Here is a 25,821-nt window from a genome sequence, read left to right as displayed (position 1 = left end):
CATAGGTTCAAGTCCTAATCTGGGTTATGCGGTTTCAAAGTCATTCTCTGGGTCAACTGTCTTAATTCCATTTATTGGCCACAGACAGCAACAAGGCAACAGAATGGGCGTAAGAGGTTAGACACCTGACTAGCTGATAAAGCCTTAGATCTACTGTGTCTGAGAGCTTTGATTTTACAAATGCCATCGTTGGGCCCATGCACCATAGTAGACCATCAATGATGATTTGATGAAAATGCATCAGCGATGAAGGACCCACTTTGAGGAACATAAGAATACAGTGTAAGCATCGAATCACAATTTTGTATCTAGATCAACCATAGGCACATCTGACGTTTTGTGCGATGAGAGAAGCTGGATCTGATATAAAGATTTGCACTGTTTCCTACGGCAGTTCGGCTAATTAACACTGTTAGACCAGGGTTCCAATCCCTGTACCACTGTGAGTCCATCCCATCACCTCTGAGCCTTTGTTTCCCCAAAAGTAAGATAAGGGAACCCTTCCAAGGGAGTGTATGAGGATTAAATGAAGGAGCATCGACAATGTCCAGGGATGGCCACACCACGGGCTCTCCATGAGTTTCGTGGTAAGGCATATAGAGAAGACTGTTTCAAAGCAAAATAGTTTAAAGCCTGCAGGAGGCACCAAATCATAGGATAACCAAAAAGGTAATACCCTCTCAGCTAAACTAAAATCAGCATTTGAATGGAGGTCTAAGTAACCAACTGAAGATGCAAATTAGAGACAATTAACGAAGGAAAGCAAAGGTAAGAGCCACCCATAAATAAATTCCAGGTATTTCCATCAATAAGCCTCAGCCAGGAGATTCCTCTTATATAGCAATGGTCTTTGAACAATCATCATGAACAAAAATAGAGGCACTCAAGTTTTAGCTATGTATGCTTTCCTAATGACAAAGGTATACAGCAAGACCAACAGGAAATATGCTTTAAAAAGAGATCTCCTTTGAAAATAAATGGACCACCAGTTTGTTCATTAGACCTTGTGTGGGTATGAATAATTACTTTATAGCTGTGATGGTGCAGCCCAGTTGGCCTGGAATAATCCCAGTTTATTAAGAGCATTATTAACCATTTTCAAAGTGTCCTGGATTAGATAATAAATTACATGCTCATTGGCTAGCAAGGTTGTGTGACGCACTTCTGATTGAAGAAAATATTCATTGTTCAAAAAGCACGTGTGAAGATCCTGTCATCTGTGTCTTATTACGAGCGTCTTATCATTGCTTTTGTTTAATTAAGCTGGCTCCGTTGAGACGTCAGTATTGGACAGATGTTACCGTTTCGGCCAGTCGCAATTTTTTTCAGGGGATCAACAGTGATGTCAATAAGATGTCCAAGGCTATTAATAACACTGGAAGTGATCACCTGTCTGGGTTCACTGGTTCCTAGTGCTGGGCTATGAAACTTCACGTACATAAACCCATTGGATGTTTATATGGTACGTACAACAGCCTTGCCAGAGAGAGAATGGGACTACCTTTCAGAGAGTCTCCGAAAAAATCAGCTGACTTTCTCAATGTCACACCACAGACACCAAGTCGTTCATTCTCATCTCATTATAAAAATCTATGTTCTCTCCACGCCAGCCTCCTGCTTCCCTCTGACTATCATCCGTCTTCCTAAACCTTTCTTTTGGGTAGGAAAACAGCATTTGTTACTCTGTAAAAGAACGGTCCTCATCGCAAACGATGCTTTTCCATTCCTTGGGCAGAAAAATAGCATTTATGCATTTATTACTTTTGAAAAAAAAACCTCAAACACTATTTCAACATTTTGGTAAAAAAACATCTATTCCTATCACAGTGCTAATGGACAGGATCATGACCGTGCATGCTGTACCATTTTACTGGATCCTTTCTAAAAATATCTGGATGCCAAGGGTCTGAAATAGTTTTCGAGAGTGGTACTAGTGATTTCCTACAAGCAAAAAGTAAATGTCCACCGCACAGTTCTCCAGAGGATGGTAGCCCATGCAAGATCCCTGACGACAATAAACCAAGTCCCATTTAAAAAATCTCTATCACCCTGTATAATCAGCAAAGTTGGCACACTGCACTCCATCAGATAAAAGGGGGTCTGTGGTGCTGAGCTTCACACTAACTCATTCGCGGAATGTAAATAGACTGGCTTGGAGATGCTAAATTGCTTCTTTTATTTCCATGCCATAACTCTCACAGCCCTCTGTTATCTTACCAAGATTTTTTCTTTTTAACTCTCGGCAGCAAACGGTAAAATTAAAATTGTTCAATGAGAAAAGTTCTATAAGCAAGCTTTTTTCTTCTTTTCTTAAAAAAAAAAAATGAAGGTGTATATAATTCCCACAGTACTTTTCCAGATTCACAAATGGGCCAAATAGATAAGAGATCACTGTGTAAAGCTGCTTAATACCAGTTTGGCGTTAAACGGGGGAGAAAATCGATTTCTTTTGAAACCTAACCTTTTAAGTCACATCACCACCGTGTTGTGCAGGCAGGAGGATGCTTTGTTGTTCCCCTGAAGCAAGGACTTACCCAAAGCCCATTGCTTTGTTCAGAAAGCAGCGCCCAGGGCTGGTGATGCTACCGAGGGACACCCACACTGCCCTCTTTGAAAGGGCTGTTAGCAGGAAGCCCCGGTCCGTGGCTTCCTTGGCCCACCTCTTCCTTAGAATGGACCTTTTGTAAAACATCAAGAAACAGCATTTCCGGTTTCAAACACCAGTAGCCAAAGCAACTAGCCAGAGGCTTCTGGAAAACATTCAGAGAGGCATGCCATCCTCTCTGTCCAACACGAACGGAAATCATTCCAGAGATCTGGCTCCTAGCACCGACAAGAAAAGAAAAGGAAATAAAAACCACAAAACACGAAGGCTCTAGACTCTGAGGCTTTTTGTTGCGTTTCATCCTAAAACCCTGAAATTTCCAGTACTTTATCGATGCTCCAAAACGCCCAACTTTGCAAACATCTGTGGGTGATGTGCGTTTCTAAATTAGAAGGTCATCTACAACTCATCCCCTTACTCCAAGGTCTTCCATAGGTGAATGTTTTCAGTAGTGAATGAAATAAAAGGCTCAGAACAAAATTAAAACATCAAGTTGAAAATAAAATATTCTTAGTGATACTTGCCTCTTTGGAGAAAACATTTCAGCCCTGTTTCTTATTTGAAACCGGTCCGTTGGTCCATTTTATTTTTCATATCTTTTACCATAACCATCCTGTGACATACAGATCTCATTCTCATAGCCACCCTGCTGTAAACTCAATTTTCTGCATCCCCTCAATGCATTTTTGCCTTGAAAACGAACGTTGTTACATAGGCTAGGAATATTATTCATGAACTGACCAAGAACACGCTAAACCACAGAAGAAGGTAAGCTTCAAAATATTAACTTCAAACTATGTTATTTTTTTTTCCAACCCCCAGTTGGGGAAAAACGAATTTAACACCGAAACAACGCAGAGCTGCTCTTGAATCCCTATGCACTTGGCCAATGTCCTTTCATCATAAATCATAACATTTACATAAAATGAAAAGCCATCCAATTACAAAATTCAAATAGGAGGATTCCATCTCACATAAACGCAACAGCCATGCAACTCTTCAAGATACGACAGACACAGACAACGCATTAAGGAATTAAGTAACAGATTTTCTGACCAACCATTAACTGATTAACACACCTACAAAACCACAAAAGAAAGCTAATGTCTGTGGCCATTATCGACCATTACCAAGTTATCACCTATGACCAAATGCGTTATCAGACATGTCTCCAGACTGTGTTCATTCCACAGGGTTAGGTCGGCTAAGCCCACAGAAAGAAACGTGCTTTCAATAAAGTATCATGTTCATTTGATCACCCTGGAGGCTGCATGTGTTTGAGGCGGATCCTAGGAAACGAAATTCCTGGATTCAAAAGTGCAAACTTTAAACAACAACAAACAAACAAAACAGACGGCGCTGCATGAACATTAAGGGACACATATATCTTGCAGCATGAAGTGAGCTCTGTGTAGTAGAAATTTCTAGGAATTAGAGTAACACAGTTGGAATCAACGAGCCCCAAACCAAAAGCAGAACTTCCTCACGGCCTCCTGTGCGGTGCTCAGCACGACGGAGTCACTCACCGAGAATCCCCAGGCGGTAGTTAACTGTGATCACGATGACGTTGCCGTAGCTCGCGAGAATACTACCGTCAATCAAGTTGCCCGTGCCCTCCATGTAAGACCCGCCATGGATGTACACCATTACTGGCTTCTTACTGTTCTGATCATGGATGTCTGGAAAAGAAAGCCAAGTAAGGAAACACAATAAAACATCATGCTGATTCACCGATGCTAAATCAAGGGCAAAGGACGTGGGTGACTTTTCCTAGTTTAGACTGGACTCAATCACATGGCCCTTTTAAAATTAGGTATGTTCTTGGTAAGATGGCCTAACGAAAATGGTCAATGTTGTTATATTTTCTACTCACAGAAATGATGCAGGCATTGGAAGGAACGTGTATGCAGGTGTAGGTTTCTGTATGTACCTACAACACTAAAAATGCAAGGATGGAGATGAAATACATCTTCCCTAAAGAGTGCTCAAACCCTAGAAGGGCATCTATTACAAAATATATTTTTTATCATCTAACTAAGTGTGAAATCAACGTCAAAATTATAATTTATTTTTACTGTAACTTCTATCTTCAGTCAAAGATGAGCTTATAGATTCATTTTCAACTTAACAATGAGAACAGAAAACTAGTAGTGAAACTGTAAAGCTCTCAATACAGGGCACATGATGACAAAAAATAAATAAATGGTTAAACATGATCAACAGGACAGAAATGTGTAAAAACAAAACAAAATGTCCAAGCAAGTGTTTTTTCTCTAATTTACTGATTGCAGTAATATCCCAACTTAAGTGACAAAAAAAAAAAAAAAAAAAAGAGAGAGAGAGAGAGGAGAGCTGGAATAAAAATGGCACAAGATTCCAACCTCAAGATGAAAGTTTGGCAATGCTACATATTTTTACAGGGAATATAAACTCCCATTGTTACTTGCAACCAGAGTACCCAGAGTCATTATTATTTTATTTAACAATGATGTGAAAATCCTATTTTGCAATGTTCTGGGACAACAGAAGTTTGGAGACCATATGTCCATTTGTAGAGCCTACTTTCTGAAAAGTTGTGATTAAGTAACTTGTTTGGTGTAGATCATTCCTTGGGCTTTACTTTTAATACTGAAGAATCCTGACCTGGATTCTAATGATTTCTGGATATTTATGTATGTATATACATATATATGTGTGTGTCATTTAAATATCTGTATATCAAAAGAAAACCAAATGTATCCATGTACATTTTATTTTCATTTTTTCTTAAATAAAAACTTTTTTTTCCCTAATTCATGGAGACACTTTTGAACGATCAGAAAGGAATTTTAAGGAAACAAACCACCCTTTGGATGGTGGCTGCATATAAAAGGAATTATGATCATGATCTCAAAACAGGGTCCTGGCTGCCACCATACAGCATCCAGAAGGCAAAAGAAACCCAGGGGTCACAGTCAAGTGCAGAAAAAAGTGTCAAGGTGCCCATGTGTCTGCAGATATTTAATCTGCCGCAGAACACTATTTTCTCCTGTAAAACTTAAATAGGAAGTAAAAATCATTTTTTAATCCTTCACTTATCATATGCTATGTGGAATTTTTAAACAAATCACTGTCCCTATAGGCGTCTGGCATTTTACACTATCCACCCCTCTCTCTGGACTCTGATTTGCTGTGTCGGCCCTTATTTATGTTACCATGCTGCAGTAGGCTGCACGCTACTCCACTGTGGGAAAGGAAGAAGTTGAGATCTTGAGGGCTGCTTTACGGGGTTCCCTCAGAGAAAACGTTAGGGTAACAGCTCTTACCTCCGAGACACAAAGAACAAGGTTCTCATGACGTTGAGGAAGAAATAACCAGATGCCAGATTCATTCAAAGTTAAAAAAATAATCACAGTTTCTTGGTATTAAAGGAAAACTAGATGGCATGGTAACCGTCATAAAGGTGACTGGTGAGCACTGTGAAAACAGATCCTAATGATCAAAAGGGAAAAATACACTGAAAAGCCAGAAAAGAGCAAGATGCAAATTAACACCCATAGTTGGCTATATAGGTATACGGAGAAAACTACAGGTGTTCTGAGGCCTCACAAAGGAAAGGCTAGCTGCTGATTCAGGTGCAGGTATGATACTACAGGGCCATCAGAAGAACTTTCTTAGAGGGTTATTAGAAGCAGAAAGAACCCTATGAATGCAGGTTAGAAAAAAAAAATTAACTAACAGTAGTGTTGAGAGAACAGCGGGCATGAGAAAGCGACATGGGCAAAACTTCTTTTCTTGTAGAGCCACTGATTGATGAAAAAAATCAAAGAGGGCAGGAAAACCAAGCAAGTGACAAAAAGGGACTCTGAGGGCAGTTTTGCTTCCCAGCAAGGATAGCTCCCCACTGCACTTTAAACTGCCTTTCAGCCAGAGAACCAAAGGTCCATCGAGGGCCTTCAACATTTTAAGGTAAATAAACGGAGATCCATGCATTTTGCTACTCGGATGGGAAAAACATGTTTTCACCCAGCCTACACAGCCTTAGAGCCAGCAAAGCCTGACTTTAAACATTTTTTTTCTTTTTTCTAAACCATTTATTCTGCTGAAGGAAGAGGATACAACACGTTAATGATGGTTTAGATGTCATGTTAGCTTCCATCTTTAAAAATAAAATCACTTTACTTCTAGTGTATAATCTGTCAAACAATTTGAGATCCTTCAAGAAGAAACTCTCCACAACAGCTAAACATTTTTTTGGGGAAAAATGTTCTTAAAGCAGCTGTGGTGTGAAGACAAAGATGCATAGATTTAACTTTTTGACAAATTTCAATTCCACGCCCCCCCCCTTTTTTTTTCTTTAAAGCTGCTAAAAGGCAGTTCTGAAAGAAACAACATCTCTTTAAGACACTTTTTTCATGTATTTTACTGTGAGCCAGAGAAGATTCTTTGAAAACCCTATTTTGGAATCAGTACATTTGAAAAAAAAAAAAAACAGTAAAAACAAACAAAAACGGAAATGCCAGCCCCCTGAAAAGTTCTACTGAGGTGTCTCACTGTCCACAGAAGAAATTAAGACCAAAGCTCCAAAATACAAAATTATAAAATAACATTCAGAAGGAAGAAAAGAAAGCATACATGCATGTTTTTAAAATTTCATTTTCTCTTCTTGTGACCAAGCCAAAAAAAAAAAAAAAGAAAAAGAAAAAGAAAAAGAGTTTCCTTGTAAATGGCATTTTGTTACCCACTTCATACTGAGAAACATTTATACATGTTCTCCCAGGTGATTTGCAGTCATCTACATGGTCATTGGGATTAAAAATGACAGTGGTTTCCAAACAAGAAGAAAATAAAGCACACAAAAGTGTACTCACTGCAGATAAGGGAGGAAAAACAGGTTGAAATGAAAAAAAAAAAAAAAAAAAAGAACGATAGATATAAAATCATGCACCAAGGTCGAGCTTTGAAAAAAACAAAAAATACCTTCATCTTCACCACGGTCATTACTGGTTATATCATCAGCGTTTTTCTTTGTGTTGGCTCCTGGTGTCATATTGAGAAGGAAAATAAAGGGAAAAAAGAGAATTCAAAAACAACAGGTTTGCAAAAAAGTCAGAAGAAAGAGAGATACTACCCAGTAAAAGAAAAAATAATAATGTCATACAAAAAGTTGAAATCTGTTACATTTGGATTTCAAAAACATGAAATAGGGAGATGCAAAATGCATATAAACATAAATATGTCAACAAGAACAAATTCAAAATGTTACTTGCAAAAAATATTAGATACTCTGTAAAAATGCAGTTTGGGGGTTAAAATGATACTACTGCAAAAAAAAAACACAAACTAATGTGAGTTGAGAAAAAAGAAAATTATTTTAAAAAGGGTTTCCCACATTTTATAAAGAAATGCATATGAAGTATTCAAATGTTCCTCTAGTTTTAACATGTTATAATCTAGATAAATTTTTGAAATGTCACTGATACAGTTTGCTTAGGAAATTCCATAATGTAAGAAGAAACACATTTAAGCAATAAACATGAAAGAACTCTAATCAAAATATCTTAAAACCAACATTAGTTTCATGCATAAGAACTTAAAAGCACAACATTTATCATAAAAATCAGAAATGTCGCTACTTAATTTAAATCATGAAGACTCACCTATCCCCAGTAGCTAGAGAATACTGCACATTATTTATTCCTTTTGTCTACTGTAAACAAACTACCACTTTCAATAAGTATTTCTGAAGTCAAGATAAAACAGTATAAATAATTTTTTTCTGTGTTTGAAACACTTAAATATTGCTTGAATGTTATTGCTATTTGTATAAATAAATAAATAAATAGATAGATAGATAAATGAAGTCACCTACCTGGATGACCTGAAACATAAACCGCTTTGAAATTTCCATGTAGGCAAAATGAACAGAGGGTCCCTTAACCACACCAAAAAAAAAAAAAAAAAAAAAAGGAAAAAAAGGTAAAAAACAAAACTCTCCTATGCTCTCTATGCAGTGTGCCATTTTGGTTTTTATATTTTCCAGATACAAGAAGCTAAAACATTTAGTACCACTTGAGTTGTTTAATTAGCTCAACTGCCTTCTTTTTATAGACAGGCACAGCCCACAGGTATGCCTATGGCAGTTCTGGGTAACTCGAATTGTGGCCATCAATTAAAATGGTCTTTGCCTTCCTCCACGGATACACAGGTTAAGGGAGAGGAAACTTAGTCACTATCACCCACAACACTTGTAGCTGGAAAGCCTCTTTCAGTTCCACATACCTGAGAGGGGTTTAAACATATTTTGAAACCAAGATCTGAAGTTGCTGGTTTTATAGCTCAATACGGGTTATGGTCAATTTCATGTGGATAAACAAGCAGACCTGGGATGGTAGGTGAAAACCTGATTCCTTGTATTTGTTGATTTTTGAGATTTAAAATTTCCCACTGTAGACAATTTCAAGTTACCAATCTAAAGTCATTGACAAGAGCTTGGAAAAGAAATGCCCAAGACCTTTGAAACTCAAGCCTACTACTACTAGTTTCACGTCATCTACTTGAAAGTAGAATGGAGTCTTCTAGGAGACCACCTTTTTTCCTTACAGCACGTTCAAGTCCAATCTTTTAGAAAGTACCATGACACGAACGTGTCTGCCTATTATAGTCATCAGCTTAATATGGAAATCAATTCACGTCCAACAATTCCACTGCACTGAAAGAACTTAAAACAAACTAAAAAAAAAAAAAAAGAAAAATCTCATCAAATTAGCTCTATTGTCTTTGGGTTGTTTTGGTCAGAGTTTATCAATATAAAACTTATTTCAAAGCTATCTCATGGGCTGAATTTATGGCAAAATCATGTTAAGAAGCGTATAAGAAATGCCCTTCTTAGAGAAACAGGCTACACGGATGATCGAACTAAAATCCTTCTCAGTTCTGAAAAACATTTCAATTTTTTGAAGAGTTTCTAAGTTTGTAGAGAAACAGGTCACCTCTTTTATTAAAAGAGAGAAGACACTAGAAAAATAAAGGTGTAGTCAAAACACAGGCAATGGATTAGGGGAGAGAAAATGTTGTCTGATGAAGCTGATTCCCTCACAGAAAATGTGTCCCTTTAAAAAGTTTGACCAACTCTCCTGAGCACCAGCCTTCCCACAGCAGTCGGCATTAAGAAAGGTCTTTAGGGCTTCCCTGGTGGCGCAGTGGTTGAGAGTCCACCTGCCGATGCAGGGGACACGGGTTCGTGCCCCGGTCTGGGAAGATGCCACATGCTGCAGAGCGGCTGGGCCCGTGAGCCATGGCCGCTGAGCCTGCGCGTCCGCAGCCTGTGCTCCGCGATGGGAGAGGCCACAGCAGTGAGAGGCCCGCGTATCGCAAAAAAAAAAAAAAAAAAAAAAAGAAAGGTCTTTAATTAGGACTCCATACCTGGACTTTGCCTTTCCCATGAGCCTGTCCTAAAATCCCTGCCTTCTTCTGGATTTTCTTCTTATAAAACTCTTCTGTCTTCCCAGCTGCAGCTGGAAACTCAGGCGAATGACCGCTGGCCTGGCTCAAACCCAAACAAAGGCCATTCTGCAAGGTCTGGGGTGAGTTAAATGCCAGAGCTCTTTCCCAAGACCCAATTCTCAATGTCTTCAGGCTCACCATCAATGCGTGAAATTTGAGTAATCTGAAATTCTTCCTGGGGCAGGAGGAGAGGTAGTATTCAAGGAAACTTCCCTCCAAAGATGGAGGAAGACGTTCTAAAGGTTTACAATGCTTTGAAAATTGGTATAACCTAGATACATCACTGATTAAATGGTAATCCAGGGTAGTCTCTTTGACTCTTTACCAAATTCCTTTGTTCAACCAAGTGTGATTTTTAAGGGCTCTACGGAGGTATAATTTTAAATCATAAAATCAACTCATCAAGGTGTAAAGTTCAAGGACTGTTTTTTTTAGTCAATGTATGGAGTTGTGCAACCATCAGCATAATCCGAGTTTAGAATATTTCCTTCACCCCATAATGATTCCTGGTTCCCAACTGCAGGCATTTGATGTTCCTAACCTCAGTCTCACTTAGTCAACTAGTGACGTAGTCTAGATTTGCCATTTCTGTGCATTTCCTATAAATAAATTCATATAGTATGTAGTCTTTTGTGTCTTGCTTCGTTCACTCAGTATAATATTTTCAAAGTCCATCCGTGTTGTAGCATGCATCAGTATTTCATTCCCATGACTCATACAGATGAATAATAGTCTACTGTATGGCTACACCGCATTTTGTTTATCCACTCATCTGCTGACTGCCACGCCATTTGTCTTATTTCCACTTGGTGGCCAGTATGAACAACGCTGCTATGAACATTTATATGCAATATTTTTTATGGATGTGTATTTTATCTTGGATGGATATCAAGGAGTGGAATTGCTATGTCACATGGCACATTTATGTTTAGTACTTTAAGAAACTGCCAGACTGTTTTCCAAATCAGCTGCATCACTGTATAGTCCCATCAGCAGTATATGCAGGTTCCAATTTCTCCACCTCCTACCCAAGACGTGTTATTATCTGTTTGATTATATACATCCTAATAGGTGTCAGACGGTGCCTCACTGCGGTTTTAATTTGCATTTCGCTAATGACTTAATCATGTCAAGGATCTTCTCCTGTACTATCTTCTTTGGCGGATGTCTATTCAAATATTTTCCCCATTTTTTAAATTGGGTTCTTTGTTCCTTATTCTTGAACTGTAATTATATTTTTTAGAGACAGGTCTTTTGCCAGAAAGATGATGTGCAAATCTTTTCTCCCGGTCTGTGTCTTCTCTTTGGATTTTCTCAATGGTGTTTTTTTTTTTTTTTTTTTTTTTTTTTTTTTGCGGTAGGCGGGCCTCTCACTGTTGTGGCCTCTCCCCTTGCAGAGAACAGGCTCCGGATGCGCAGGCTCAGCAGCCATGGCTCACGGGCCCAGCCGCTCTGCGGCATGTGGGATCTTCCCAGACCGGGGCACGAACCCGTGTCCCCTGCATCGGCAGGCGGACTCTCAACCACTGCGCCACCAGGGAAGCCCTCAATGGTGTTTTTTGAAGTGCAAAATTTTTTAATTCTGATGAAGTCTAACTTATCGACTGTTTTTTTTTTTTTTAAAGCTTGTGTTTTTGATATCACTTCTAAGAAATTCCACCTAATGAAAGGCCCTGAAGATTTCATGTTTTTTCCTAGATGTTTAAAAGTTTTACTTCTTATATCTTTCATTTATTTTGAGTCAATGTTGGCATATGGTATGAGGGAAGGTTTGAAATGCATCCTTTATCCAACTGTCTCAGCACCATGTATTCAAGACACCCTCCTTTCCTCAGTGAATTGCTGTGACACTGTTCTTGCGAGTCAATTGCAAATAAACGTGAGGGTTTATTTCTGGACTCTTTAATTATATCCCCTTCTATATTTCTTTTTAAAAATATTTATTTAATTAATTAATTTAATTTATTTATTTGGTTGCACCTGGTCTTAGTTGCAGCTGGCAGGCTCCTTAGTTGTGGCATGTGAACTCTTAGTTTTGGCATGTGGAATCTAGTTCCCTAACCAGGGGTAGAACCCAGGAAAGCCCAATTCAGGCTGTGTCCAACTTTTTTTTTTTTTTTTGGTACGCGGGCCTCTCACTGTTGTGGCCTCTCCCGTTGCAGAGCACAGGCTCCGGACACGCAGGCTCAGCGGCCATGGCTCACGGGCCCAGCCGCTCCGCGGCATGTGGGATCTTCCCGGACTGGGGCACGAACCCGTGTCCCCTGCATCGGCAGGCGGACCCCCAACCACTGCGCCACCAGGGAAGCCCAAACTACAATTTTAAATTAATTTTATAGAGCAGAGTCTGACCCAGAAACATAATTAGATATCGCCTTTAATGTTCTATGTATATTTCATTTCCCACCCTTTTGCTCTTTTTCCATAAGCTGCTGCAATATTTGTTCTCTCAATTATAACTAATTAAATGGCCTAAAACCCAACTGAGTTCTCTTGAGTATCTAATTTAGTAACAATCATGAACTATGTAAACACAGGTGTTAGAGGACACAGGGAAAAAGATTCTGCTGTAATTTATTCCAGAGTAAACCCATCCCGTGGCTGCCGAAAAGGCATTTCAAAGTCCAGACAGGCCAGGAGTTTTCTCCTGGTCCCCAAAAGACCAGAACAATATTCCTTTACATCTAATAATTAGCATCTCCAGCAAACCTCAGCGGGGAAATGGCTAAATATTAAAGGGAACACTGAAATAACTTCAAACAAATATATTCCATTATTAAAATTTAAATGATTTTATACATAAAATATCTCAATGTCCCAAGTCCTGAAGGATGTCCATGTTTTTTACACCTGTTCTTCTGATGTTCCCTTTTAGTGCTTTATCTACATCATTTTCAAAAGTCAAACTATTTAAAATAGTACTTTGTATCATAAATGTAATAGGAACCCTCTGTAGACAACTTGGAAAACGTAGTCCAACCAGAGTCATTGAGAAAATGAAAGTCTATGGAAAACTTCTAGATGCTGCAGTTAACAGTTTGAGGCGGGAAACTAATTTTATAAATGTTCTTTTTAACATACATTAAGTTATGGTGCCACCAAACTATGCAAATCATGAAATAAAGTCACCAATGGTGTTATGTGATCACATTATCTACACAATATAAAGAAATGACAGAACCCCCCAAAAACCTTTCCAATTATTGCTCTTAATGCAAGATATCCTATTAAAATGTATTTATCAGCTCATATTGGTTTTTTTTTTTTTTTTTGGTCCCTTCCAAGGGCAAATTCCAAGCCCTACTTAATCTTGGTATCTCAAGGAAATATCTTAAACAGAGCCTGGCTGGCTAAATGCATTGTTTTCCATATGGAGGAAGTTGTATACTGGGGTATGGGAGAGATAAATGCTTTCTTGGCCATCACAGAGAGGTATGGGATGGATTAGTTAGTCACTGGGCTCAGAGGACTACTTCTTTAATGTAATCAATCCCGGTAGGAGACCAGCAAGCAAGTAAGATACCCCGGGCTGGCTCCAGCAACGAACTGAATGGGACCTGCCCCACCTCAAGCTGTCCTCATTAGCTTATTCACTGGTACACCCATTCCTCCTGCAAACATGTACTGACACTTCAGGTACGCTGGCCCCGGCCAGGGGAGGAGAGGCAGCTGAGGCAGACACATCCATCCTGAAGGAGGTCACTCCTCTCTGAGATAGGCTTGCACAGGATGACTCGGATGGGGGCTGATGAATGCCTTCATCCATTTACTCTCTTGACTGGGAGTTGTCTATGATGGGAAGGTGCTTGCTTGCTGAGGACGTGGTGGGTACCAGTAAGTAAGCACGCATGGGTGAGCTAGGGTGGGGGCTCCCTTGCTATAAGCAAAGGAGGTGGGCTGCTCTGAGTGGGAGGGGAAGGCGAGCAGGGGCCATCAAGACCCCAGGAGAGGGAAGCAAGGCAGGAAGCCCACGGGGATACCTCTTTTGTCACCCCTACACCTTGAGGATGGGCTGGAACAGAGACAAACACTTGTGGATGAAGAACGCCGCCTGCCATGTCAGTCAACAAAGGATGCTGCAGCCATCCAGCCCTCAGCCACTGGCATCCAGATGGGATTCAGGAGGGAGACAAGTTGGAAACTGGCCCAGGACAGTTCATGTGACATCAAAGGAAGGACTTCAGTGAGCCCACACTCTTGCATCTCCCCATACACAGAAAAATACTAAATTCATTAACTTGAGGTGCCTGGTTTTCATTAATTAACAGTCATCTTTTTTTTTTGTATTCAAGTGAAAATATACAATATACTATATGTTATATATATCAATGTCATAGTTATATATAATTATAATGTTATATATGTTATATATATTTATATTATGTTATATATAATACATTATATATTATAATGTATATATTTATAATGTCATATATAACACGTTATATATTAAAATGTTGTATAACATATAGTGTATTATATATTTTATTTATTTATTTATTCCCATTTTTTAAAAATTAGTTTCTGCTTTCTAACAAAGTTATACGTATACATCTGTTCCCATATCCCTTCCCTCTTGCAGTCATCTTTTGATGTTCTGACTACTTGGTCTTTGTTGCAAAAACTCCTATACATCCAGGCTCCTCCCCTACCTCTTTGGGGCAGCCCCTGAGTGCTATCTGAGTTGCCATGTCCCACACTTAAGTTCTCAGAAAGTCTGCCCAAGAAAACAATTCTCATCTTTTAGGTTGTGCGTTTTTATCAGTCCACACTCTCCACACATAAATCATAACACAGGTTCCAACCTCCACAGTAATTCACAGTAATTCACATTAATTAGCACAGTGAATCTCAAAGACAACATGAAACATTTTATCTGTGGGCCCATCCAATGTATGTGCCCCTTGAAAACTTGGCACCTACAGAAAAGCTCAACTTCTGCACTTGAAGGAATCAGCATAGCGGACTCACTCCTTCATGTGTGCTTCTCCCTGAAATCAGAATATCTAAACAAGACCGAGTTACATGACTAACAAAAATACATGTACATCTGGGAAGCTTGTCTAATGGAACCTTCAACAAAGTGATTCCCTGAAACCAGCATTTGGAATGATTTATCTCTCTTTTTTTTTTTATACATGCCATGGCAATGCAGGAAGGTCACGTTTGTGATCAGTCCTGAAGGCCCCTCTTTCATAACACGGGGGAAGGGTTTTGGTGACCAGAAAGCCTAGAAAAAAGAACACCTACAAGGGGAGTGTATGGAAATTTATTGCCCTAAAGTTATCAGCAGAGTTATACTTTGAAAAAAAAGGTCAGAAAGCTATCTCTGAATTTGAAGATCTCTGCTCCAGAATATATAAAGAGATATAGAATCACTGAGTTATAGAATGTAGTTGATTGGCAAAAGTTCCCCAATTTTACAATCCTCCCTGTGATTTTGTGAGTCTGTGTTCCCACCATTTGGATCTTGAAAGGCTTTATGATTTGTTTTTCCAACAGAAAAAAAATGATGATGGACCAGTTCCAAGTCTGGGACCCCCAAGTTCCCCATACCTGTGGAGTTCATAATCCAGGTGTGCCAGTGAAGCACAGATGAGCATCCCTGTTGAGAAAAACCTTGTCCAATGGGCACCTGTGACCTGCAAGCTGATCCCAGACACAAGAACCTCCCAGCTGAGGACACTCAAGATTTCCAACCCAAAGCACCATGCACTAAATAAAGGATGATTTAAAAAGCTGAGATTTGGTATACAAACAGCTCATACAACTCAATAACAAAAACCCAAAAAACCCAGTGGAAAAATGGGCAGAAGACCTAAATACACGTTTCTCCAAAGAAGACATACAGATGGCCAACAGATGCTCTGAAAAAGAAACAAGGGCTTTTCTACTCAGGAAAATCTGCATCAGGCAACACAAAGCAAATATTTATTTAAGAAGAACCTTTCTAGAAATACAAATAGACAATAGGCACATGAAAAGATGCTCAACATCGCTAATTATTAGAAAAACACAAACCAAAACTACAATGAGGTATCACCTCACACTGGTCAGAATGGCCATGACCAAAATGTCTACAAACAATAAATGCTGGAGAGGGTGTGGAGAAAAGGGAACCCTCCTACACTGTTGGTGGGAATGTAAATTGGTGCAGACACTATGGAAAACTGTCTGGAAGTTCCTCAACAAACTAACAGTAGAGCTACCATATGATCCGGCAATCCCACTCCTGGGCATATATCTGTAGAAAACTCTAATTCGAAAAGATACATGCACCCCAATGTTCAAGACAGCACTATTTACAATAGCCAGGACATGGAAGCAACCTAATTGTCCATCAACAGAGGAATGGATAAAGAAGACGTAGTACATGTATACAATGGAATATTACCCAGCCATAAAAAAGAAGGAAATAATGCCATTTGCAGCAACATGGGTAGACCAAGAGACTGCCATACTAAGTGAAGCCAGAGAAAGACAAATATTATATAATATCATTTATATGTGGAATCTAAAAAATACTACAAGTGAATCTGTATGCCAAACAGAAACAGACTCACAGACACAGAGAATAAACTTATGGTTACCAAAGGGAGAAGGGGGTAGGGATAAACTAGGAGTATGGGACCAACAGATACAAACTGCTATACATAAAATAGAAAAGCAACAAGGATTTACTTTATAACACAGGGAACTATATTCAATATCTTGTAATAACCTGTAATAGAAAATAATCTTAAAAATATAGATGTTTATATATATATATATATATATATATATATACTATATCTGAATCACTTTTCTGTACACCTGAAACCATACTTTAAAAAAAGAAAAGAAAAAAGGAATTCTGCCGCTTAATTTACCTTGGATTGTCATTTCAGGAAAATTAAAGGCATCTTTTTGTGATTACAGTAAAAATAGGTCTAATTCTTTCTAACATTCTGGCGCTTCAAAATGCCTCACTGCAATCATGGGAAAAATAAGAGCAGTGGTTTCTTTTTTTGGGTGGGGTATGTTTTCTTTTTCTCTGAGTGGCTTTGGAAGACAGACGGAGAAAAATATGAATAATAGTTTTCCTTTCCTGTTTAGCTGGAATTAGGAAGCATTGATTTCACACTTTGCCTGGTAGGAATCAAAATAAATCTAAAACTTTATAGGTGTCTAATATATGTCTATGCTTCTTATTAAAATCTCAGGGCACTGCACAGACTTCCATAAGCATTTTTTTTTTTTTGGCTGCATTGGGTCTTCGTTGTGGTGCACGGGCTTCTCATTGTGGTGGCTTCTCTTGCTGCAGAGCATGGGCTGTAGGAGCGCAGGCTTCAGTACTTGTGGCATGTGGGCTCAGTACTTGTGGCGCACGGGCTTAGCTGCTCCGCGGCATGTGGGATCTTCCTGGACCAGGGCTCGAACCTGTGTGCCCTGCATTGGCAGGCTGATTCCCAACCACTGCGCCACCAGGGAAGCCCCCATAAGCATTTTTTGTTACAAACTGTGCTACTGAAATATTTCTGCTCACAGGAATGATAGACAAATCCAATTAGATTTACATCCATCTCCCCCAATTTCATTAGCATTTTTACCTGACAAAATGTATTCCCCCTAACAGTCTCTATGAGTTTGAGATTAAATGACAATGTATTTAAAACTGGAACTAATTTAGTATTGAATTAAGCTTGACGTTTTTAATGCATCTTTATTCAGAAAACTCGTGTTGAAAATGAAATTGGCTTTAGTTTGCCCTGAGACACCTCTTGAAATATAGTTGTACCAAAAAAAAAAAACAATAAACCTGTGTGTGTGTGTGTGTGTGAGAGGGAGAGGGAGAGGGAGGGGGAGAGGGGGAGAGGGGGAGAGAGAGACAGAGAGAGACAGAGAGAGACAGAGAGACAGAGAGACAGAGAGACAGAGAGAGAGGGAGAGAGAGAATACACACACATATTCTTGCTAAGAGAGTCTGGAAGACTTTCAGTTGTTTTCCTAGTGTTAACTGTGATCAAGCTTCTTTATGTAGCCAGAACATACACCACTGATAATGGGTGAAATCTCTATGTGAGTTTTTGGTGTGGAGGACAAGAATTATGAGGAACTGGAACCTTTAGCTTATTCTCCTTTTTCTGTCTAGGTAAAAGAATAAACTGAAAAAGATAGAAATATAAGTATGTATAACTGAATCACTTCGCTATATGCGTGAAACAGACACAACACTGTAAATCAACTATACTTGAACAAAATAAATAAATAAAAGAATAAACTGTCTGTCTCAAAAGTGGCTTGTCTATCTTTACCAGACAAATGAGTTAAGCTGTCTTTGGCTTTCCTTGACTCTGCGTCTAACATGGGGACCTAGCAGGCAATCATGTCCTCAAAATCAAATGAAGTCTAGATTTGTACAAAATCATCCCACTCTTCAATGCCTGACTCTGTGGAAGCAGAAGATGCAAATGATATGACCCCAGTTAAAGGCCCCAAGAAATATATATTTTTTTAAGAATCACAAGGTCTCTGAGGAGTCTTTGGAATGTATGATCGTCATTACTTCAGATAAGGACTATGGCCACTTTATCCACTTTTGAACTTAGCTGACTGGCCACCATAGAGCTGTTCCTTGTTCTGCTCAGTTGGAAACTAAAGGACGTACTGATATAAACAACAGAGATGTCAACCAGAAAACAAACCTAAGGGAAATGACTCTCAACCCTTTTCCTTTTTCTTTTTTTTCTTTTGGCTGCGTTGGGTCTTCATTGCTGCATGCGGGCTTTCTCTAGTTGTGGCAAGTGGGGGCTACTCTTCTTGTGGTGCGCGGGCTTCTCATTGCGGTGGCTTCTCTTGTGGAGCATGGGCTCTGGGTGCACGGGCTTCAGTAGTTGTGGCACATGGGCTCAGTACTTGTGGCGCACGGGCTTAGTTGCTCTGCGGCATGTGGGACCTTCCCGGACCAGGGCTCGAACCCATGTCCCCTGCATTGGCAGGTGGATTCTTTGTCACTGCACCACCAGAGCACTCATTCTCTCTCTCTCTCACACACACACACACACACACACACACAGCCATGTGTACACGCAGACTGGTATGCAGCCTCCTAACACCCCAACACACACCTCCATCAAAGAGGTCGTTTTAGATCAGAAATGTGTCTGGTTCCCCAGCATGCTTGATATTTGTAAAACAAAGCCAAAGTGACGGTTTCCCTTAAAAGTGCATGCCTCCTTTTTCTATTAACACCCTAATTTTGTTTTTGTGTTATAGAAAATTAACATTCCTGTACTTGGTACTAACTACTGTACGACTAGAGTGGAATAAAAATAAATGGGAACATCGACATAGAATATGAAGTACCCAAATATTTATGGTGACTAAGCAAAACACTACCATGATTACACCCTAAAATAATGAAGACTAGGAAAACATTATACTATTTCCTTTAATCCAATCATCAGGAATTTTCTGACAGGGGAGCTTAAAAGAATCACTTAACCAGAAATAACCTGCCTAAGTCTCCCTCAAATCTACTGGTTCCGTAGTAAGATGTGAACGCTGCCTTGCACACAGCCAGTGATTCGTAAGTGCTGGTTCATATGAGTGCCAGGTGGTATTGTTTTAATGGCTCCCCAAGTATTTTCTGCATGTTTCTGCCTCCCAGATTCTGGTCACGCAGTGTTCTCTTACTAGATTCTGAGACTGTGATTCATCGAAATCTCCCTCCTGAGACTCACTGTCTAACTTTGAAAACCTCAGAACACCCAGTGCAAGTGCCAGCAACTGTATGGCATGCACCCCAGGGTCCACTCCACAGGAGGAAACCACCTCTTGATTCCTGTGTTCCAGCAATGTTTCGTGGGTGTCCCTGATGACACTATGCCTTGCATGACAATTACATGGGCGTGTCACTTATATGCCCCACAGTCCCCAAGGATGGCAGGTGTGTATAGATTCTTTCCTGTGCAACGAAAACCACTGAGCAGAGGAAGACCTTGATCAGGGAGGTGCCAACATAGTGCTGTGTTAGCATGAAGCGACTCATAATCCCTTGTTTTCTATATGACTCAAGGCTGATGACATGGAAGGCAAGATGTTTCCTTAAGCAAAATCCCATTTGGATTTTAAATGCAAGACATTTTCAAAGCATTTTCATGCATATCGTACATTGGGATGCTCAAAGCATCCTTGGGAATTACAGACGAAGGTTTGTGATCTGCACTTTTTGCTTTCTTTTATTTTTCTCATAAATTTAGATTTTAGGGGAGTTGCACATGTCAAGAAAGATTGCAAAGACAGTAGAGAGAGCTGCCATATACCTCATACCTCTCTTATTAACATCTGGTCCATGTGCTATAATGAGTGAGCCAATAGTGAAATATTATAATTAACTCAAGTCCATACTTTATTGAGGTTTCCTTCATTTTTACCAAATGTCCTTTTTTTTTTTTTTTCTGTCACAGGATCCTACATTCTATTTTAATCATTATGTCTCCTTAGATTCTTCTTGACTATGACAGCTTCAGACTTTTCCTGTTTCTTCTGACCTTGACACTTTTGAAGGGCTCTCAGCACGTCTTGGGTAGAATATCCCACAATTGGTTTTTGGTTTGTTTTTCCTTGACTTTTTTTGTGACAAGACTGGGGTTGTGAATTTGGGGAAGGAGGCTTGGAGGTCAAGGGTCCTCATCACATCATATCAAGGGTGCATGTTCTCAATATGACTTATCACTGTGAATGTTGACCTTGATCACCTGGCCAAAGTCACATTTGTCAGGTTTCTCCATCATAAAGTGACTCTTTTTTTGATACTGAGCTCCTTGTATATTTTGGAGATTAATCTTTTGTCAGTGGTTTCACTTGCAACTATTTTCTCCCATTCTGAGGGTTGTCTTTTCATCTTGTTTATGGTTTCCTTTGCTGTGCAAGAACTTTCATTAGGTCCCATTTGTTTATTTTTGTTTTTATTTCCATTTCTCTAGGAGGTGGGTCAAAAAGGATCTTGCCTGTGATTTAGTGTCCATCGACAGATGAATGGATAAAGAAGAGGTGGCACATATATACAATGGAATATTACTCAGCCATAAAAAGAAACGAAACTGAGCTATCTGTAGTGAGGTAGATAGACCTAGAGTCTGTCATACAGAGTGAAGTAAGTCAGAAAGAGAAAAACAAATACCGTAGGCTAACACATATATATGGAATCTAAAAAAAATGGTTCTGAAGAACCTAGGGGCAGGACAGGAATAAAGATGCAGATGTAGAGAATGGACTTGAGGACACTGGGAGGGGGAAGAGTAAGCTGGGATGAAGTGAGAGAGCGGCATGGACATATATACACTACCCAAATGTCAAATAGATAGCTAGTGGGAAGCAGCCACATGGCACAGGGAGATCAGCTTGGTGCTTTGTGACCACCTAGAGGGGTGGGATAGGGAGGGAGGGAGGGAGATGCAAGAGGGAGGGGATATGGGGATATGTGTATATGTAAAGCTGATTCACTTTGTTATACAGCAGCAAGGAACACACCATTGTAAAGCAATTATACTCCAATAAAGATGTTTTAAATAAATAAATAAAGCGACTCTTTTCTCCTCCTTGAATTTCATAATCTCTGAAAGGAAGTCAGCATGCAGACAAACCCAAGGAGCAGAGATTCATGCTCCAGTGCCTTGAGGGAGAGGATCTCCATAAATTATTTGGAATGCTTCTGCATGGGAGGTGTGTCTTCTCTCCCCAGTGGTAGGGAGAATCATGTCACCCTTTCCTCAAGAGATCCACGCCCTAACCCCCAGAACCTGATAATATGATATTATACACAGCAGTAGGGAATTCAATTTGCAGATGCCGCTGAGGATGATAATCACGTGACCTTAAAATAAGGAAATTTCCTGGATTATCCCTATGGAATCCCAAGAGTCCTTTAGAGTGCAAGATGAAGGGAGAAGACAATCAGAGTTAGAGAGAGATTGGAAAATGCTAAACTGTTTGGTGGGTTTTATTTTTGTTGTTTGTTTTGTTTTGTTTTTTGCAGATTAAGGAGGTGGCCTTGAGCCAAGGAATGCAGGTGGCCTCCATAAATTAAAAAAAAAAAAAAGAAAAATCAAGAGATAAGTTTTCCCCTAGATCCTCCAAAGGAACTCAATCCTGCCTACACCTTGATTTTAGCCCAGTGAGACCCACTTGGACTTTTTTTAATTAAATAAATAAATTTATTTATTTATTTATTTATTTATTTATTTATTTATTCTTGGCTGTGTTGGGTCTTTGTTGCTGTGTGTGGGCTTTCTCTACTGCAGCAAGCGGGGGCTACTCTTTGTTGCAGTGCGCAGGCTTCTTATTGCTGTGGCTTCTCTTGTTGCGGAGCATGGGCTCTAGCCGTGCAGGCTTCAGTAGTTGTGGCACACGGGCTCTGTAGCTGTGGCTCGCGGGCTCTAGAGTGCAGGCTCAGTAGTTGTCACACACGGGCTTAGTTGCTCCGCAGCGTGTGGGATCTTCCCGGACCAGGGCTCAAACCCGTGTCCCTTGCATTGGCAGGCGGATTCTTAACCACTGCACCCTCAGGGAAGTCCCCCGTTTGGCCTTATGACCTTGAAAACTCTATGATAAATCTGTGTCATTATAAGCCAGTAACAATGTGGTCATGTGTTACAGCAGCAATGGGAAACTCATATTTCCTGTTTATTTTTTCAGTCATTTAGGTCCATATGGGATTGTATGTATGTATGTATGGGATTGCATGTATTTTAATACAACAGTACTTAATTTTGTTCCTCCAGTTGTTCTAGCTTTGGCCAGTCAGAACTCTTTCAGCTGGTTTCTGTACCCCTTCAATACACCCCCATCGTTGTGGGTTTTTTCTTTGTTTTTTAAGCGCTGCCTTGCTTCCTGGCACAATAAGATGCTTCAGGATCTTCTTGTATCTCTTCTGCCCCATTTTTTTCTAGAATCAGACATTTCTCCAAGGAGTCCCAGTTCCTCCTATTTGACATCTTTATCTTGTAGGTCAAGAAGCTAAAGGAGATCAAATGAGCATGATTTGCCTAAAAGACACTAGGACTACTTGGTGACCCAGCTAATATTTACATAACAGGCTTTACATACATAGCTGGGTCTATCATACATGCTAGCCAGTTACAGAATGCAAATTACCACATGGCACTCCTTACCCTCACCGTACTGGTCCTCCTATTACTACAATGGTTATTTCAGTAGGACGCTATGGTTAACTAAATTTCCATGTTGGCTTAATACATGCAGGGCCCTGGTGCATATACTTTGTAACCATGTGAAAAACTTGTCAGCAACTATTTTTGCCCCAACGATAGAGATGACACAACTGTACCCCCAAACAGATACGTAAGTTGGTCCAGGAAAACAACTTGCCACAGTCTGGGTATTCAAACCTAGAACTCAAACCCATCCTGGCAATGCAACGTCACCATTTAGCAAAGAGTGAAAAGCATTTTATGCAAGGTGGTAGGTTAGTCCCTGACAAAGTGATTTCTGTTTTGCTCCCCCAAATACTGGGTTGGCCAAAACCCGAACAAACTTTTTTGGCCAACCCCAGTATATTATGACCCACAGATGAAGAAGCCAATGATGACATCCTGGGACCACTGGTCTAGCAAAGAAAATGAAAATTATATCTAAATAACTATGTAGACGAAGGACAACTCTTGTTCTGGGAAAGGCAAGAACCAGATGTCGGAATTTGAGTTTCAAAGGAGGGATGGGGAAGAAACGGTGCGTGCAAAGAGACCCTTTTGACTAGAGGTAGAAGTCTTAATTATCAGAATATCCTGTATCAAGGAAAGCCCATTCTTTAGGCAAGATTGTGGCACTGAACTTGAAAAAAAACGCTTGTGTTCTGAATACAGTCCTAGTTGTTACCGATAAAGAGATTCTTATGCTTTTCAAGCCACTGTCCCCAAGGACTCAGAATCTACATAAACAGTGTGATCACAAAATATGACCCAGCTTTATTAAACACATTCCAATAATCTCTGATTTACTTCCATTTTAATATTCTTATACATTTACATTAGCAAGATAGTGCTTCAGAAAATAGTCCTGGGTGGTGACTGCAGGATGGGGTTTTCTTTAATACAAATTAATCCCATAGGCTTAATGACTCTAAGCCAACCAATCCCTTCTATTGTAAATCCACAAAGCATTTGCTTCAGGCCAAGACGTAAGCTTACTATCTACCTAGGTATCTACAGATTTATGCGACATGAGTTTCGTTTTTGAAAGCATGATCATTTGAGAGCCACAGACAAAGTCATTGCGAGCCTAATGATTTCATTTCTTTGGTGATTATATGCAATTTCAAGTATTTATGGACATCTCCAGGTTATGGATTTTGGTTATGATTAGTCTTACTTTCAGTTGAAGAAATAGGGAATTACTAAGTCCAGCTCAAAATATTTAACAGCGTGAAGTGAGTCAATAAGAAGATGGTAAACAATGTTAAAATATATTCAACTGCCATCCTACACCAAGAAAAGCCATTCTCGCTCCCATGATTACATCTGCTTGCTGGTCAATATCCCAACCAGCTTTCACGATTTGGATGAAACTTCTCTGCAGGAACCTCTCTAAAGAAGTGACTTCCTAGGGACTTCCCTGGTGGTACAGTGGTTAACACTCTATGCTTTCACTGCAGGGGGCACGGGTTCGATCCCTGGTCAGGGAACTAAGATCCCACATGCCATGCAGGGCATGGTCCAACAAAAAAAGAAGTGACTTCCTGATATGGTGTCCAGGTAGCACCCTCAGATGCAAATTCCCCAACTTAAACACTCATGAAAACAAACAAGAAGATCTGAACGTCACAGCAAATCCACAACGGCAGAAAATCCAAGGCTGCTTCTGGTGGGTTTTCTATGAACCCATTAACGACACTGAAGAGAATTCAGTCTACTACTCAGGAATCTTCTGATGGCATTACGACACTGAGAATCATTCTATAAACCTTACAGGAAATCAATCAGTGAATCATTGAAATCTCCTCTCCCGCTGAATTCAGCCACCTATCACAAAGAAGAGTGTGTGTACAAACCACAAAACTGGGGAGATGTGCTCCTACCTCAGGGGGTTGACTGGTCATTATTTCAGGAAACCTCACTCCAACAGCTGTATATATACCTTCAAATTAAACAAATTTTACAGGAACCAAAACAAACAGCAAAGAGGTAGGGTTGGTGCATGGAAACGGCCAGTTGCTATCTGCTGCAGAGTTGGACAGTTCAGGAAAAGTCTTAGATGTCCAGTGAAGTTTTTCACACTCTCAGCAAGTACAGAGTATTTGAATGTTAAAACCTACTGAGATTGTCTTAGTAAGGGACCATACTGCCTGGAGATGAACATCACATTAGAAATTTGAGGAGTCAAACAGATCAACAATTGCAAAGGGTCTGCATTTCTAAGGAACCCCCAGGTATGTGTGCAGGTGCTCTGGGACCACCCCCACTGAATGACGAGGACCTCTGAACCCTTAGCAAAGGAAAGGACCTTTCACATATATATCCCTTCTGTTGGCAGACACCTTATCTGGGTGAATCTTGACTTGCTCCAAGATGAGGAAAGAGAAAAAATGAAAGACAGTGTGTGTTTTGTGTGGAAATAAAAGCAGCGCGGAACAAAAGATAACCAAAGCCTTTGGAAGATGCCATGGGAACATTTAGATAACCGTTTGCAGTTTTTCATGGAGCAAAATAAGATGCAGTTTCCTTGGTTCAGAG

At 39.9% G+C, this 25,821-nt stretch overlaps 1 protein-coding gene across 3 annotated transcripts in view; it reads right to left on the bottom strand.

Annotated features, from left to right (window-relative positions):
* Positions 1 to 3,892: 3,892 nt before the first annotated feature.
* Positions 3,893 to 25,821, bottom strand: part of LOC308608519 (neuroligin-4, X-linked-like) — a 325,168-nt gene continuing 303,239 nt past the window's right edge. For all 3 annotated transcript variants that reach the window (XM_081221709.1, XM_081221710.1, XM_081221711.1), the window contains one exon: positions 3,893 to 4,284. In XM_081221709.1, coding sequence (XP_081077835.1) covers positions 4,124 to 4,284 — 161 coding nt within the window. In that variant the 3' untranslated portion in view covers positions 3,893 to 4,123. The remainder of the gene's footprint in view (positions 4,285 to 25,821) is intronic.

Source organism: Mesoplodon bidens, assembly GCF_964165515.1.
Source record: "Mesoplodon bidens genome assembly, chromosome: X".
NCBI lineage: Eukaryota > Metazoa > Chordata > Mammalia > Artiodactyla > Ziphiidae > Mesoplodon > Mesoplodon bidens.
Note: the sequence above shows the minus strand (reverse complement) of the source record. Positions and strands in the feature narration are given on the sequence as shown.